This window comes from Castor canadensis, chromosome 11 (genome assembly GCF_047511655.1).
Source record: "Castor canadensis chromosome 11, mCasCan1.hap1v2, whole genome shotgun sequence".
Taxonomy (NCBI): domain Eukaryota; kingdom Metazoa; phylum Chordata; class Mammalia; order Rodentia; family Castoridae; genus Castor; species Castor canadensis.
Window position 1 is genome coordinate 14,517,483 of NC_133396.1, and position 16,539 is coordinate 14,534,021.

The 16,539-nt window shown below is 40.9% G+C and overlaps 1 protein-coding gene across 4 annotated transcripts in view; it reads left to right on the forward strand.

Moving 5' to 3' along the window:
- Positions 1–440: 440 nt before the first annotated feature.
- Map3k3 (mitogen-activated protein kinase kinase kinase 3) overlaps positions 441–16,539 on the forward strand; it is a 61,463-nt gene continuing 45,364 nt past the window's right edge. For 2 of the 4 annotated variants that reach the window (XM_020188353.2, XM_020188357.2), the window contains exons 1-3: positions 441–593; positions 11,142–11,263; positions 12,897–12,989. In XM_020188353.2, coding sequence (XP_020043942.1) covers positions 590–593; positions 11,142–11,263; positions 12,897–12,989 — 219 coding nt within the window. In that variant the 5' untranslated portion in view covers positions 441–589. The remainder of the gene's footprint in view (positions 594–11,141; positions 11,264–12,896; positions 12,990–16,539) is intronic. The other 2 variants (XM_020188360.2, XM_020188365.2) reach the window with 1 other exon arrangement.

Here is a 16,539-nt window from a genome sequence, read left to right on the forward strand (position 1 = left end):
GTAGGCGGGATTGGTTCATCTTGCGTTGCTGCTGATTAGCTGGCTGCTGAGACTTAGGATGTTGGAAGGGGGCCGGAGGGTGGGCGGTGGAGTGTGTGTGTGTTGGAGGGGGGGGGCAGCCGATTTAGTACTGCTTATTGGCTGGAGAAGTGAGTGGGGGTGGTATGAATGTCCAGCGACTGCCGGCGATTCGTGAGCGCGGGAGTGAGTGACAGACTGGGAGGCGAGCTCCGCAACCAGCGGTTTGTTTTTCTGAGCGTTCCTGAGGTGGAGAACGGTGGCCCGACGGAGCGACTGCGGGACTGAGGGACTGGCGGGCGGGCGGGCCTAGCGGCGCCGCCGAGGCCGGGCTGGGCCGAGCCCGGGAGCGCCGGGGATGTAGCGGGCCACCCTGCCCATGCCACAGCGCCCGGCTGCGGGCGGAGCCGGAGCCGGAGCCTGGGGAGGCGGCGGGGGCCCCGAGCGCAGCCAGCGGCCCCCGCGCGGAGCCAGGCCCGCTGCCGTCCCCGCCGCCCGGGCCCCCGGCATGCAGCCCCGGCTGCGGAGGTGACACTGCTGGGCCCCCACCGCTGCCGCCGCCATCGCCACCATGGGTGAGTATCGCCACCGCCCCGGCCTGTGCCCGCGCTGCCTTGCGACGCCCCGCCCCGGGCTGAAAGGAGGAGGACCCTGGGTGGCCGCCTGACAGGCATGGACAGTACGGCCCGGCCGGGGGCTGAGGACCGTCGGCCTCCGGTTCGCGGCGTCGCGGTCGGGCGGGGGTTCTGGCTACCCGAGTCCTCTCCCTGGCGGTCTCGCGGATCGCTCCCACTCGGCAGCCTGCTTTCCGGGTGGCGCGGCGGGAGCATCCCAGGCAGGCGGCGGGACCGAGGGCCCGTGCTCGGCTGGCTGGGCCGCCCGCACCGGGCCCAGCGAACCGGCCCTCGAGCTAGAGGGCGGGGGCAGCCAGAGCTCAGTGTGGGGCCCGGGCCGGAGCCTGGTGCAGGCCCAGCTGCTGCTGTGTCTTTTCCTTGATTTGCTTTTTTTTTTTTTTTTTTTCCTGCCTGTGTCATTTCCTTCCCTTTGCTCACACAGGCCGGCCTGTGAGAGTTCCCGGGGCTTGCAAGCTCGGGAGCGCCGTGCGCGCCCCAGAGCAGGGGGGAGGGCGTGCAGGAATCCGCTGCTTGGTGATTAAACGCAATCTCGGTTATGGAGCCCTCGGTGGGGAGTGTGAGTTGCGCTGCACGCAGATTGCTGGAGGTTAGGAATGATTGGGTGCTTCTGGTTAGAGTTTAGATGCTACTTATGGAAAGATCCGGTTGCAGTGTTTTACACCTTTTTTTTTTTTAATCTTGCGGGATCCCTGAAATTATGTAACTTTTGAAGGAAATATTGGCTGCACAAAAGAATCTCTCTGAAATCATTTCCTTTTTGTCAACTTTTGCAATTTCTGCTGTGAAGATGTAATCTAAGAAAAGCTTTTAATGTGTTTCACCCGCAGCATTTGAACTGAATTATATTCTGTTGGATTGGATTAAGGAGCATGTAACATTTTAAATGTACTTTGCTCCTCCTGTCAGCAGGATTGTGATGTTGTTGTCCCTAATCACAGGTTTTGCAAAATATTTGGTATTGACCTAAATGATAAAGGGATACACTTAAGTGAAAGGATGAATTCTTTGCAAAAGTATTCATTGCTTCTGTGAAGTCCCCTCGTGAAGAGGGGAACGTTAATGTTTGTTTTGCAAACATTATAGCAAGGTCAACTCATTTTTGTAAGAGATTATGTGTGTGCTCAGTTTCATTGGCTAGATGATCGTTTGTGACCCATCTCCACACTCTGGCTTTAAATGAATTGCCTTGTTGTAGTTCATGCTGTCTCTCATACAGTCTGGGAAGGGTTTATTCATCTGCTGGGTTTTACTGTTTCCTTCCCATGCTGTACTTCACAAGTGTTCTGTGGGAAAGGTCTGTCATCAGAGTTAGGCATAAAAGGAACCCAGTAAGTCCTGGTATTTAAATATATAGTTCTACAAATATTTATTGAGCATTCACTGTAAATGGGGCACAGAGTTCTTTTTTTTTTTTTTTTTTTTGTCCTCCCCAGGCTTCAAACATTTATCTTGTGTTACAGAATTTGCACCACATCTTTGAATTGAATTGTGGACATATATTGTGATAAGTGTTTCTAGTATGTCTTTCCTCTTGTCCTTTGAGAGCAGCCTAAGTCCCAATGGGAGTGAGAGATACTTGAGGGTGTGCAGAACTCCCACCTCCCGCTTTGACTGCAAGACCAGTAAAAGTGCCCAGATAGGAGCGCTACATCTCATTATCTAACATGAAAATAGATGTGAGCCTGTTTTCACATTTCGGGATAGTTTCAGTGTGTGAGCATATAGAGAGACAGTGCTGGAGAGGAAAGAATTGTATAGGTAGATCTAGAGTCCCAAACAAAAAAGGACCAGAAACTCTATATCGTCTCATTTGTCCCTATGTCACTTTTGCATGAAAAAAACTGAGACGGTGAGAGGGAAATTAACATTCTTGGTGGCTCCAATATGTTAGGCAAGCTAGTTTAAGAACTACTGCCCTGATTTTCTTTAGAACTTTCTCCCCATACTATTCCTTCTGTTTGCTGTAGATGATCTTGACACACAATTAGAGCTAATGTTGATAATTATTGGTAATTATTAATAATTTTCTCAAACACCTTTACAGAGCTCATTGAGGATATATGGATACACAGATCCACAATCTCTGAAATATTAGTTTCATTTTGGTGCTGTAAATTATGAAACTTCACATCTCCAGTTTAGTTAGTTTGCTTTGGTTGCTGTAGCTCTAAATAAATTTAACCAGCAAGCAGGAGGCCCTGGGCTTAGACCCCAGTTCCTAATAAACAAACTCAAGGGTTTGATAAAAGACAAACATAGACTACTTACTATTTTGGTTACACTTAAGCTACAGCCCAGTGAGGAAAGGGCTAAAACTAATTGAGTCCCTGCCCTGCAGCTCATAAACTGTATTTTCCTGAGCTGTTTTATGCTGGAGATTTAACCTGTTTGACAAGTTGGGTTGTTAATAAAACAGGTCAAATTTTATATTGGCTGTTAGCCCCAGTAAATTTCTGGTGGAAACTACACTTACCCTGTAAATAATAGGAAATACTCTTTTTTTGTTTTTTTCTTTTTTTGGCTTTGGTACTATGTGACTATTAAAATTGGGATTGCCTGGTTATTTTTTTCCTGGTCACTCTAGAGTTCCTTCCCAACTTTAGTAATTATAGTGGCAAATGCTGTCAATAATATCTGAGACTAATTTGCTTATGTTTGGTATAAATGCAGTCTGAAACTTAGTGGGATATATTATCGAAAAATATGTAATGATTTGGAAATGTTACAGGAATCTTATCAAGAACTGAGTACAGGATTAAAGAATGGTCTGGTTCTGGGTTGACAACTTGGTTTAAAGTCAGAATTGTTGTGACTTACAGAAAGAGGTCTGGTCTCTAGGGTTCCAAGGCTCTTGGGAGCCTTAAAACCAGTCTCAATTCAGTTAGGGTAGAATCTAATCACCTGTGTAGACTCGGAAAGGTTAGTAACTGTTTTGGTTGATTTGAATTAATTCAATGGTTTAATGAATCAGCATATCTATATATCATGAGCAAATTTCTGATACTTTTTAAAATGATAGTTAAAAAATTTTGAAAAAGAAAGAAATCACAGTTGGATTTTAAAACTGAATTTTAGGCATTTGTAAAAGGTAAATATCCACCCAACCGAGCATTACTTAGGGCAATGCACAGAGGATAAGAAGCAGTTTTTCTGGTTCTATGTAAGTTATCCATTTAGTCTTTGCCATTTGTCAAGTGCTTCCTATGTTCCATGTGTAGTATTAAGCGCTGTATCAGCATCATCCTGTCCCAAGAAGTTTCAGTTAAGTAAGGTAAAGCAGAAATATGTAAACAAATACAAGCTGAGTTTCCTTTGAAACTCAGAAGAGTTTCAGCATATGTAGGTTTTAGAATTTGAAATATTTGCATAGACTTTACTAGTTGAACATCTGTAATCTGTTTCTGATTTTAAATTTTCAGATTAGGGTTGCTCAGTCTTGTAGACGCAACAAGGGATTGGAGATGCTTTGTCAAGTGTGTAAAGGTATACAGAAAGAAGAGAACAATACTGCATTTTAGAGGTGACATATAACCTATGGTCTCCAGTCCTTTAAGTTAGTTTCATCACATATAAACAATGTTTGGGCTGGAGGTGTGGCTAAAGGAGTAGAGCTCTGGCTTTGCAAGCATGAAGCCCTGAGCTCAAATCCCAGTTCCACCAAAAATGAGTAAGTAAGTAAGTAAATAAATAAATAAATAAAATGGTATTGTAAATCAAGATCCTGCTGTTTCTACCTCGAAAGCATTGGGATTACAGGCCTGAACCACCACACCCAGCTTTTTCAACCATGTTCTTGAAGGAGTACATTTTCTTGTGAATTGAAGATTTTGCCTTATTGAACATCCTTATTGTAAAAAGATTTTGGCCTGGGTATGGTCAGGGTGGAGGCAGTGGAAGTATGTGAAATGTCATAAAGAGAAAGAATAAAATCTGACAGAAACACTGAAGCACAGTCTTTCCTGGGTGAGCAGTGTGATCAGATGATCTGGCAGAGCTGGATAGAGCCTTGGCAAGATGAAGAAATAACATCATTAGTTAAGTGAAAACAAAGATTAAAATATTACTTTGGGGATTTGTATATATAGAAAAAACAGAGTATGTGGCATAGTAAACAGACATCTTGCAGAATGACAGTGTTTATTGGAGGACATGGTGCTTTTGGAAACTTCTGGGTTTTTAGCAAGGGAACTCATTAAGACCCCTCTTTTAGATAGAAGTAACAAGTTAGTCTGGAAAGGCAATTTCCTGCTGGAGCTAAAGAGAGAGGAGTGTTACCTGGCAGCCCCCATCCCATAGGTTAGGGTAAGGGGAAAGAAAAGATACATGTTTCTGGGGTTTAAAACTTCTTAAGAGCTTCAATTTTTTATTAAAGTCTGAACTCTAATGCTTGTTTTATAGATCACTCCTTTTCTATGAATACACCTCCCCTTCCTAGATTCCTCATTTCTTAATGTCTAGAATTAATTTCTTTCTCTTCGTGCTTCTTCCTGGTGATTTTTAAGAGTATCAGACCACCCCCATTCTCAGGAAATCTTTTTCAGGGTTATATAGCACACTGTTACCTCTACCTTAGCTTGTTCACATGTAAAGGTCACAGGTAAGCAGTTGACTTCTGTTACTCCAGTTTTCTTGTCATCTCCGCTTCTTGCTTCCCTTTAAAATTTGTTTCATTTCTCTGTCATTGTGTTGGACTTGCCTGGCTTATGCCTGATACCATCTTTCTTTGGTCTTGGCCTTGGTGGTATCATTCTTGTTTGTTCCAGTCCTCTTCAAGGATTCTTTGCCAGCTTCCCTTCTTTCCACTCTACTTGATTAGAATTACTCACTGTCAGTCCCTGATCCTCGTTTCTCCCCCCATCCCTTCCTTACTTTATTCTTCATTTCTTTTCTACTTAGTTCACTTTGTAAGCTCTCTGGCATAGCTGAAACAGCTTGCTTTTCTGAAAGAATCTTTATTCTGTTAATACTTAAGTAAACATATATATAACTTGTTGCTATTCACATTTTTTTAAATGTATTTTTTGTACATTTAAAACATTTTATACATTTGTGTTTATGTATTCTGGTTTGTAGCCAAGGAATTTGAACATCTCAAAGTAGCCTTTTAAAACTTTCTAATATATAATATGTGGTAAGTATTCAGTATATGGTTGTTGTTAATGATTAATAAAAATTTAGGAATAAAATTAACTATTAGGGTAGATTAGGTAGCCTCTAGTCTTTTTCCATTGGCTTTTTCTTATTGATGATAAAATAGCCAGCATTTTTTTTTTTTTTTTTTTTAGCATTACTGTGTTGGGTGCCTTAAGAATTAATTTGTAAATTTTCTTTCTTTTCCTTTTTTTCTTCTTTCTTTTCCTCATCCCTCCCTCCCTTCTTTCTACCCTTTTCTTCCTTCCCCTCCCTCCTTCCCTTTCTTCCTTCTTTCCTTTCTTTCCTTCCTTCCTTTTCTCTTGTTCTCACAGCAACTCTGAATAATGCTTTTTTACCTCCATTTTTATGGATGAAGAAATTGAGGTTTAAAGAGAAAGTGATTTGCTTGAGGCCTCCTTAAAGTCAGGTCTTTCTGACTCAAAGTGCATTTTACTGATTGCTACATTTTCAGAATGTTGCTTTTTTGTTGTTTTGTTTGTTTGTTAAGGAGTACCAAACAGAGAGAGGGCTGACAATTTAGTTAAAATGTCAATTCAGGAATACATGCCTAAAGAGCCGCTTGATCTATATCCTGACTTTATCTATATCCTCAATTTGAAGTATCAGTTGAAGAGCTTGTCTGTGTCTAGTTATATGTTCGAGTTTGACACATAATCAGATTCGTGACCCTGATTCACTTGTGTCAGTTGTCCCAGATTTTAGGCGATAGTGTATTCTCAGTAGTAGAACTGCCAAACAAATTTATCCATTAAGTAATGTTGGGAATTGGTTAGCTTCCTAGAAGCAGAATTTGTCAACCTGATAAACCTGCTCTTATAATAGCATCATCTTGTGTATTTGACGTGAAAAGTGTGTGTGTATTATATCCATGTTAGTTTAATAGCTGAGTTGAGACAACTGAAATTCTTTCCCCCTTCGCCCAATGGAAACCAGGGCCTTGTGCATGCTAGTCAGTTGCTCTACCACTGAGCCACACTTACAACTGTGAAATTTTCAGTTCTTTTTTTCTTCCCTTGGTGATGGTAGTGGAGTTTAAACTCAGGGCCTTGCGCTTGCTAGGAAAGTGTTCTCCTATTTGAGCCATGTTCTCATTCCTTTGTTTTTCTTGTGGAACTAAGACTTGAACTCAGGTCTTCATGCTTGCAAAGCAGGTGCTGTACCGCTTGAGCCACCCCTTCAGTCTATTTTTTTTGCTTTGGTTATTTTGGGGATGCGGTCTTAAGAACTATTTGTCTGTGCTGGCCTCAGACCTCCATCCTCAATTCCTAAAGTAGTTAGCATTACAGATGTGAGCCACCAGCATCTGGCTCCTCATTCCTTTTTTGCTTTATTTATTTATTTTCTTAAACAGGGTCTTGCTTTTTTGTCCATGGTTGGCCTAAACTTCAATCCTCCTATTTTTATACTTCCCAAATAGCTGGGATCACAGGCATATACTATGGTGCCTAGCTTATTGGTTAAGATGGGGTTTCGTTAACTTTTTGCTGTGGCTGTCCTTGAACTGAGATCCTCCTGATCTCTGCCTCTGAGGAGCTGAGATTACAGGTGTAAACCACTGCTCACGGCTGAAATTCTCAATTCTTTTTTTTTTTTTTTTTTTCGGTACTGGGGCTTGAATTCAGGGCCTTCACCTTGAGCTACTACACCAGCCTATTTTTTGTGAAGGGTTTTTTGAGATAAGGTCTCTTGAATTATTTGCCTGGTTTAGCTTTGAACTGGGATCCTTCTGATTTCTGCCTCCTGAGTAACTAGGATTACAGGCTCTGTTAAGGCAGTTTTTAATAAAAGTTGTATATAAGAGTACTTTATTCTGGCATCTTCTCAATTTGTTTCCTCCTTACATTTGCCCTTTTTCTTTCCAGGATCTTTTTGCAGTCTTGGTCTAATTTTATCCTGATGATAACCACCTGGCTGGGGTGAATACCCACATGGACAGTTGTGCCATTAGCCTTTTCCCACTGTACCCAGTCAGTGTAGATGACATATTTCTTCCAGGAAACCTGGACTGCTTTGCCAGTCTGTTGACCTTTGTAGTGCCCCTGCGCAACCTGAACCTCATCATCCTTTTGGATGGGCACGGATCGAATATTATACTTCTGTCTCAGCTTGGAACTCGGGGAAGACATGATCTTCCTGCAAATGTGGGATAGTGCGCTAAAATGCCTTTTACCGTTCTTGCTTCAGTCAGAAGTTGCAAAGGGATTGAACTTCATTTTGGCTGCTGCAGCTTCGCAATGGCTGCAAAAGGGGATGTTTTCAATTCTTAGGGTGGTAGCATTCAGAAAAACTCCATGTATGCATTCTGCTTTTGGGATTATTACTTGATGCTCTTCAGATGACACTTACCTAGTCCTAATCCTCTTTGTACTGATCCCAATTTATTGTTACAGTTGACTTCAATTAGTTATATATGCTGTAGTTAATAATATAAGCCAACTTTATATATAAACCTTTACATATTGTCTGTAAGCCAACTTTCCTAGCTTAGATGTTATGTTCTAATTTTTTTGGTTTGGTGATGCCAGAGATTGAACCCAGGGCTTTGCACATGTTAGGCAAGCACTCTACCACTGAGCTATACCCCCAGCCCTATGCTCTAGTTTTTTTATTTTGGATTTGTTTTTGACAGTACTAGATTTCAGCACTTGTTAGGCAGGCATTCTGCCACTTGAGCCATACCCCCAACACTAGTTTTTAAATCTTGATTCTGAGAATAAAAAACAAAGCAAGCAAATTTTCTTCCCACCTTCACCCCTACCACTGAGCTATACCTACAGCCCTAAGTTATATATTTTTTTAGGGAACTTATAGGGAAATTGCTAGAAAATACCAAGTAATTGTTGGAATTGATGTGTTTTAGTTCTGACTACTGTCTTTTTGGAGATATCCTCGTCTTCCTTATCTGTTATCCCTTTTTCTGAATTCTTTCAGTATTATAACTATGTTGCCCTATGCATACACATACTTTGTTTTGCTTTTGTGGGACAAGGTCTTAATATGTAGTCCAGGCTGGCTTCAAACTTATGATCTTCCTGCCCTAGTCCCCAAGTGCTGTGATTCCAGGTGTGTACTACCTCATGGGGCTAATATTTCTGTATATGTTTTAGAGTGGAATCTTTTTTTTTTTTTTTAGAGTGGAATCACATGGGAAGCTATTGTGATGTTTTCCCTGAAAGTTTCAAATCTAATTTTACTTTTCCAAACACAAAAATCTCAGTCTCTCTCTCCTCTCCCCTGCAAGTTTCAAATCTAATTTTACTTTTCCAAACAGACAAAAATCTCAATCTCTCCCTCCCCTCCCCTCCCCTCCCTTCCCCTCCCTTCCCCTCCCTTCCCCTCCTCTCTATTTTGGCATTACTGGGGTTTGAACTCAGGGCCTCATGCTTGTTAGGCAGGTGCTCTACCACTCAAGCCATGCCCCCAACCAAAAATGTCTTTATAGGCACCTTTGTTTTCCCTGTATCTCTTCAGAGGGCATGGTGGGCATCTGAGTAGATTGGTGTAGAAAGAGGAGAGAAGAAGGAACTAGGTTTATGCTGTGCTGTCCTTTCCACAGAATATTAGAATATTTCCAAGAGACAAAGATAAAGGGGAGAAGATAGGCTCTCTTTTTGGGTGGAGTCTTCTGTACTCATTTCTTTTAAAGGTGTGACCTAAGTCCCTAAGTGTAATAACTTTGGGGGACACTTGTCATTAAAGCAAGTATAACAACTCATCTAGAAGTTCCCTTCCAGATCAGCAGATTTATTTATTTTCAGCCACTAAATGTTATTTAAATGGAAAAAGATTTCTTAAAAGACCTGGGAAAATTTTTGCAGAGCTTGGGATTGGGCTGGTTTGTGTTCTGGGTTTTGGTCCATGGGCTTTGGTTTATGAGAACTGTAGTATTACATGCTGTTTCAAGAGAAGGGGATTAAAAGTAAAGCCAGTAAGGTAGAGACAATGCATTGCTTGGTCAGATAGGGAAGAAAAACAATAGAACTGCCCCTTTGACTTCCCCATCGGAAGCAGAAGCCCATAAATTTGTGAAGAATTGGGGGCCATGTTCAAAGGCTTCACTTGTAAAACAAACTTCTGTTCAAAGTAGCTATTTGAAGCACACTTTTTAAGGTGTGCTTTCCTATACATGGTGCTTCAATTTTTTTAATTTTTAATTTTTTGGCAGTATGGGCCCTTGAACTTAGGGCCTCACACTTGTTAAGCAGACACTCTACCACTTGAGCCACTCTGCCAGAGCCACATGATGCTTTAAGAACAGGTCTGACGGGTGTGGTGGCTCCCACTTGTAATCCCAGTACTTGGGAAGTTGAGGTAGGAAGATTTCAAGTTTGAGGCCAGCCTGGGCTATATAATGAGACTCTGTCTTTTAAAAAAAAAAGCCAGGCATGATGAACACAGCTGTAATCCCAGCAACTCAGAAAATGGAGGCAGGAGAATTATGAGCTGGAGGCCAGCCTGGGCAAATTTAGCCAGATCCCATTCAAAAATAAAAACAAGACCATGGAGGACATGAGCTTAATTAATAGAGTGCTTGCCTAGCAAGTATAAGTCCCTGGGTCATGGACTCTGTCCCATAATGAGCTCTCTGAATTTTTTCTTTTCATTTACTACCCTAATACACTGTGCTGGGTTGTTCTTCATGCTAGGTTTTTTTTTTTTGAACTGAGGGCCTCATGCTTGCTAGGCAGGCACTCTACCACTTAAGCTATTCCACCAGCCCAAATGTCAAACAAGAGATAGGCAGAACACCTATCAGAGAGTGACCCTGTGACCCATCACCAACCTTCCATTTATTTTTAATTTTATTTTTGGTGGGATTGGGGTTTGAGTTTGTTTTTGCTTTTTTTCTTTTTTTTTAAGTTTTCTTCTTTCTATCTCCCTCTCTTTGTCTCTCTCTGTCTCTCTCTCTCTCTTTCTTTCTTTCCTGTTTCTTTATTTGTAGGGACTGGGGTTTGAACCCAAGGCTTCTGTGCTTGCAAAGCAGATGTTCTACTGTTTGAGCCATACCTCCAGTCCCACTCCAGCTTTTCATCAGTTTCTCTGGCACTGCATAAACTGCTCTGTTTTGAGTGGCCTCCCTTAGTGGCAGTCGGTTGGTACATATTACTATCAGAAATCTGATTGGAAGCCTGTTAAGTCTCCAGTAAAAACTTAAATTTCTGTAGTCTGACCCTCCGTATCTTCTTTTGAGAGACATTCACTGTATGTGATAATAGTCACAGGGTCTGTCATTTTATCTGAGCAGAACTCCCTGAGTATAGTGGTATACTTTGTGGAAGTGCTTTGCTGGTCTTAATTTAAGTATCTTAGCCTATGTGCTTTCTTTCAATGCAGATGAACAGGAGGCATTGGATTCGATCATGAAGGACCTGGTGGCCCTCCAGATGAGCCGACGGCCCCGGGTATCTGGATATGAGACCATGAAGAATAAGGACACAGGTCACTCAAATAGGCAGGTGTGTATGGCTCTCATAAAGCTTAACTAGATTTGTTGGGGAGGTGTTTTCAAATGGGAACTATATGAGAACCCAAAACTTTTCCAATACTAGTCCTGAATTCTGTTATATGGTAAGTGGTATAGGGACCCAACCAGTGTGGATCCACAATCTGGAATTTCAAGGCCTTGAGCATAGCATTTCATCTGTGTGGGGAAAAATAATTCCTTCACTTGTTACGCAGCCAATATGCATATAAAGTTTTAACCTTTACTGATTATTTGGCAGACTAGATTTATATCCCTAACTCAGGTTTTTAATTACCTTACAGTATATACTCAGGAGACTGGGGATGTAGCACAGTGATAGAATGCTTGCCTAGCATGTACAAGGTCCTGGGTTTGGTCCCCAGCACCACAAAAAACAAACAGTATGTCCTCAGGAAAAATTAACTAATTTTGGTATTAGCTTGCATAAAATACAATTATGAAGAGAAATTTCTTTAATAAAATGCCATATGATATACTCTAAGGGCAATAATGGTTGACTTTGTTGTTGTTACTATTTCCCATTATGGACTTAGGTAGTTGAGAGAGCTTGTTTTATTGACTCACATGCTTCTTTAGAAAAACATTTCCTATTTTTGCTGTTACTTAAACTTGTATACTGTTGAGAATCTCCTTCTTACCTCTGGTGTCATTTATTGTCCTGTTTCCTGAGTACTTTGGCCTGCAAAGAAGGGTGGATGTATGGGAAGCTTTTCTGTCTAGTGGGTATCCAGTGCTGACATTTTCCCTTGTGTTTCTTTCTCTTATTAGCCAGCCTCCTTTCTTCTCATTTGCATTTTGTCTACCAAGTCTCTAGAACTTTTCCTATCCATGATCTGCTAGATATAGCTTCCAGAATATTTCCTGCCTTTAGGAATTGTAGGTACCCTAGTGATAGGGGGAGTGGTTTTGTTCCATGTTATAATGGAAAGATTTGTTTAGAAAGTTGCTTTTATTGTTATAATTATCTTACAGAGTCGGTGAACAACGAACTATAGCACATTCTTGTACTATTTTCATACATTATTCTGTCTAATTGTGTGGGTTTTCCCTTGCTGTAACTTACTTGTATTCAAAGCCACTTTGGGAAGGAGCATTTTATCAGAAGTGAGCCCTTCCCCCCCAGGGTGAGTCTAATGACCTCACTTTCCTTCCTGTCTTCCTATGGAGTATGCATTCCAGTTAGCTGATCTTTCTCCAAGTGGGATTATTAGCATGGATAGCAGTTAGTGGGTAAAAAAGGGGAAGCTTTCTTGATTCAAAAGACTTAAAGGGACCAGTATGGGGGGAAAAAAAAAAAGGCGTAGAAGTAGTCCCTGTAATTCCTTTAAAGGGAGGCTTAAAGCCTAAAAGCTACTATAAGACTATAAGAAAAGTCCTGTGGTGTTTTTGTTTTTGTTTTTGTTTTTTTAAATGTTCCTGCCGCTGTTATTCGAGTGAAGTCAGTGTTTATGGAGGTGAAAAGGACTGACAACTTGTTAGAAAGTAATCTTAACGAGATACTGGCTCTTTGGACCCACAATTTACTTGACGAATGTCAGACTTTTTTTTTTTTCCTGTGATATGGAGGATACAAATTATTAACCGTAGTTTTTTTGTTTTTAAAGAAAAAACACAACAGCAGCAGCTCAGCCCTTCTGAACAGCCCCACAGTAACAACAAGCTCATGTGCAGGGGCCAGTGAGAAAAAGAAATTTTTGGTAAGGACCCAAATTACCTGTTAAAGCTGAAATGTGCTTTTAAATCTGCTACTCATACTAGAAGAGTGGAATTCATTTTCCTGGACAAGTTGTTTTAGTGGATTTGTAGAGTTCATTGGTTGCTTATGACCCATGTGATTGATAGAGATGTTCTGTATTCATACTGTCCAATACATTAGCCACAAGCTATGTGAGGCTGTTGAGTAAGTGAGCAAATAAATTTTAATTTTAATTAAGTTAAATAGACACATGTGGCTAGTGGCTATTGTATTGAGTAGCACACTTTATAAATCATGTAAGGGACTGTTGATTTGTTGGTCAAGAAATTAAGTGTATGCTTAAATATGTGCAGAGATTCATTGGTGGATTCATTCCTTCTATACAGGTCATGAGCTTCTACACATTGTAATAAATTTATCAATGGGAATCCTATCTAAGATTCTATTCTTGGGGGGAAGATGAAGCTGAAGAACTAACATGGTTTTTTAAAAACTGAAACTCAAGATTTTATACTAATATTGGATACAAAGGCAATGAAAATCTCAAGATAGCTTTTCCCTTTAATGAAGTCAAGATTGTAGAATGATCTCTCCTGGGAAGTGTAGCAGCTTCTGAGCAGGAAAGGTACTCTTCAGCAAAATCCTGAAAACTGAAAGCAACTGCATTTCTAGAAGAGGTAGGGTGAGATGGAGGTAAAGGGAATGCATGGGGAACAGTTTAGTGTACTGAAAAGAGCCTGGCAATGTTAATGATCTGCTGAGGTGGAACTTTACAATTTATAGAGGGAATTACCATTTATTATTATTATTGTTTTCATTAAATTTTGTTGGGCTAGGATGAAATAGTTTTTATTGCCAGTTCTTCTGCCAGAAGGCCCATGCTTAAGAGGAAAGAGGCATGAAAGACCAAACCTAATTTAAATGGCTAAGAAATGTCAGATTGGACTAAGAAATGTCAAATTTGGCTAAAATTCATATTGCAGAGTCATAGTTGAAAATAATCTTGTATTTTGGCTATTTGGCTAGTGGGAAAGGTTGTTTATTCAAGGATGGAATGGTGTTGGCAGAGGCAAACAGCTCTTCAGTGTGAGAATGGCAGTGCTAGCTACAAGGCTGAGTTGAGATTGGCACAGCCTCATGGGGCTCAAGCTCAGCACAGCAAAGAAAGCCAAAGGAACTGGGTTCATTGACAGATTTGTTTGGGCTGAGGCCTAGAAGAACTGAAGAACCTAATTTAAATCTCTTTTTGGCAAGACTTTAGACATCCTCTTCCCAAAGTAAACAAGCTTGGTAACTAATTGAAAGAGAGTATGCATTTGAAAACAAATAAGGATACTGAACAGCTATGCAAGTACATGGGCTAGAGTGCTTAGCTATGAACTGTTTGCCAGGAAGTAGTTTCTGAGTTCTTGTATTCTCTCTTCTGAAAGCCAACACCATAGAACTGACCAAACATTTTAGATTTTTTTTTTTTTTCCAGTACTGGGGTTTGAACTCAGGGCCTCACACTTGCTAGGCAGGCACTCTACCACTTGAGCCATGCCACCAGCCCTTAAGAAGAACCAGGTAGCAAACTCAGGTTTCTTGAGGCCTAATCACATCACAATAATTTCAGTAATATAATATGAATATAATCTTTCTGAACCTCAGTTTTTCTATCTGATATATAGAAATAATGGATACCTAGAGTGTTTACCTCTTATGATTATTGTAAGATCCTGGACAGAATGTAAAATATCTTGTGTATTGTTAAAAAAAACTCAACAAATGTGAAGTTATAGTGATGATATAACCTCTATTGTGTCCTGGCACAGTGAGTATGAGCTTTGGGAAGACTCAGACAACTTCTACCAGTACTATTCATAGTGTTGTGGAACGACAAAGGTGAGGCTTTTCTGCCTTTATTGCATTGTCTTTATAGACTATCTGACTGATGGTCTTTTGCAAACTTACGTATTTAGACTGATTTCTGAATATCCTAGTGGAGGAAGAAATGGAATCCTATTTCCAGGAATTCTTATTTTCCTTGAATCATATCTGAATGGTAGGTAGCTTAAATAGCACCAGAGTCTGGATCTGACTCTCCAGTTGTTCACCAGTATGTGCTTCAGAATGGAAAAGCTGTTTTCGTCATGCAGGGCACAAGCAGGGTAAGGGCCTTGGCTATCAGTTCTAGAGGAAGAGAATTCTAGGAATTAGTCCCCTCACAGGGTCAGTGATTGAGCAGGCTGCCTTTTGCTTTTACTGTGATAGACCTGGCTCTTCAGGACTTCCCTTCTCTCTCAAGGGTTATTGATAAGACAGGCTGGCCAGTTTGATAATAAGACATGTAGCAATACACAAGTATGGCATTATTTTTTAAAGAAGGTTGGTTTATAATTGTCCTTTCCATTGATTTCTCATTACTTTCCTAAGTCACACAAATAAAATTTTAGGGGCTGGGGATGTAGCCCAGTGAAAGAGTGCTTGCATAGCATGTGTGAGGCCCTGGGTTCAATCCCCAGTACTGCAAACCAAACAGAAAAAATAAATAAATAAAACTTATTTTTATTGCCCTTTTCTTTTTCTTTCATTTATTTACTATCATTGGCAAAATAAGTTCCAAAGACATGGGGAGCCATCAAAAGCATATAACAAATACAGGAAGAAGGAGCAATACAGAATCAGAGAGATGATAGCTGAGGCCTTATTTCCCCCTGGTGATACTGGGATTTAAACTTGGGCTTTGTGCTTGCTGGGCAGGCACTCTACCACTTTAGCCACATCCCCAGCCCTGGCTGAGGTCTTTGCCAGGTCAAATTTGTTTACAAATCTTTGTTTAATAAACATTGTTTGATTTTTGTGGATTCTTGATTTTTTTTTGGACTCTTGGATGACCTATTCAACTGCTGAGCCCAGACTTTGAAAAGGTCATTCTGCTTAAATTTGGTGCTATCATTGGTTACTCTTGCTGCTCCTGCTGAATTTTTTTTTTTTCGAATCATAAATTCAGCCTTGAGGCTTGCTCTGTCCCTCTTCTGAGCGTGGCTCTCACTGTTCCTCTCACCAATTAACTGTGGTGGATAGAGGACTTGAACATGCTTAAGTCCGAGTTTTTGTACTGGAATTTCTTTCTCAGCAACTCTGGTACCTTTCCATTAAGTTCAACATACACCTATAGTAAATCTTGCTAAATGTACACACACAAAAATGTAAGTCGTATTCCCTATACCATAGGAGTCATGCAGTCTTACTAGGAAGTGAGAAATGCATGAAAAGAAGGAAGGAAGGGAACGGGAAGGGGTTGAAGGGTGGAGGGGCGGAGGGAGAGAGTGAAGAAGGAGAGAGGGAGAGAGACAGAGAGAGAGATTGAGAGAGAGAGATTGAAATTCCATAACTGAAGAATATCACTGATTATCTTTTTCTTTTTCTTTTTCTTTTTTTTTGGTGGTACTGGAGCTTTTAACTCAGGACCTTTTAATGATCCTTACCTCCAGTATTCAATCTGCATACCCCCCCACACACACAAATGGGGAGCTGATGTAGACACATGGCTAGGTTAAGTCTGAGGT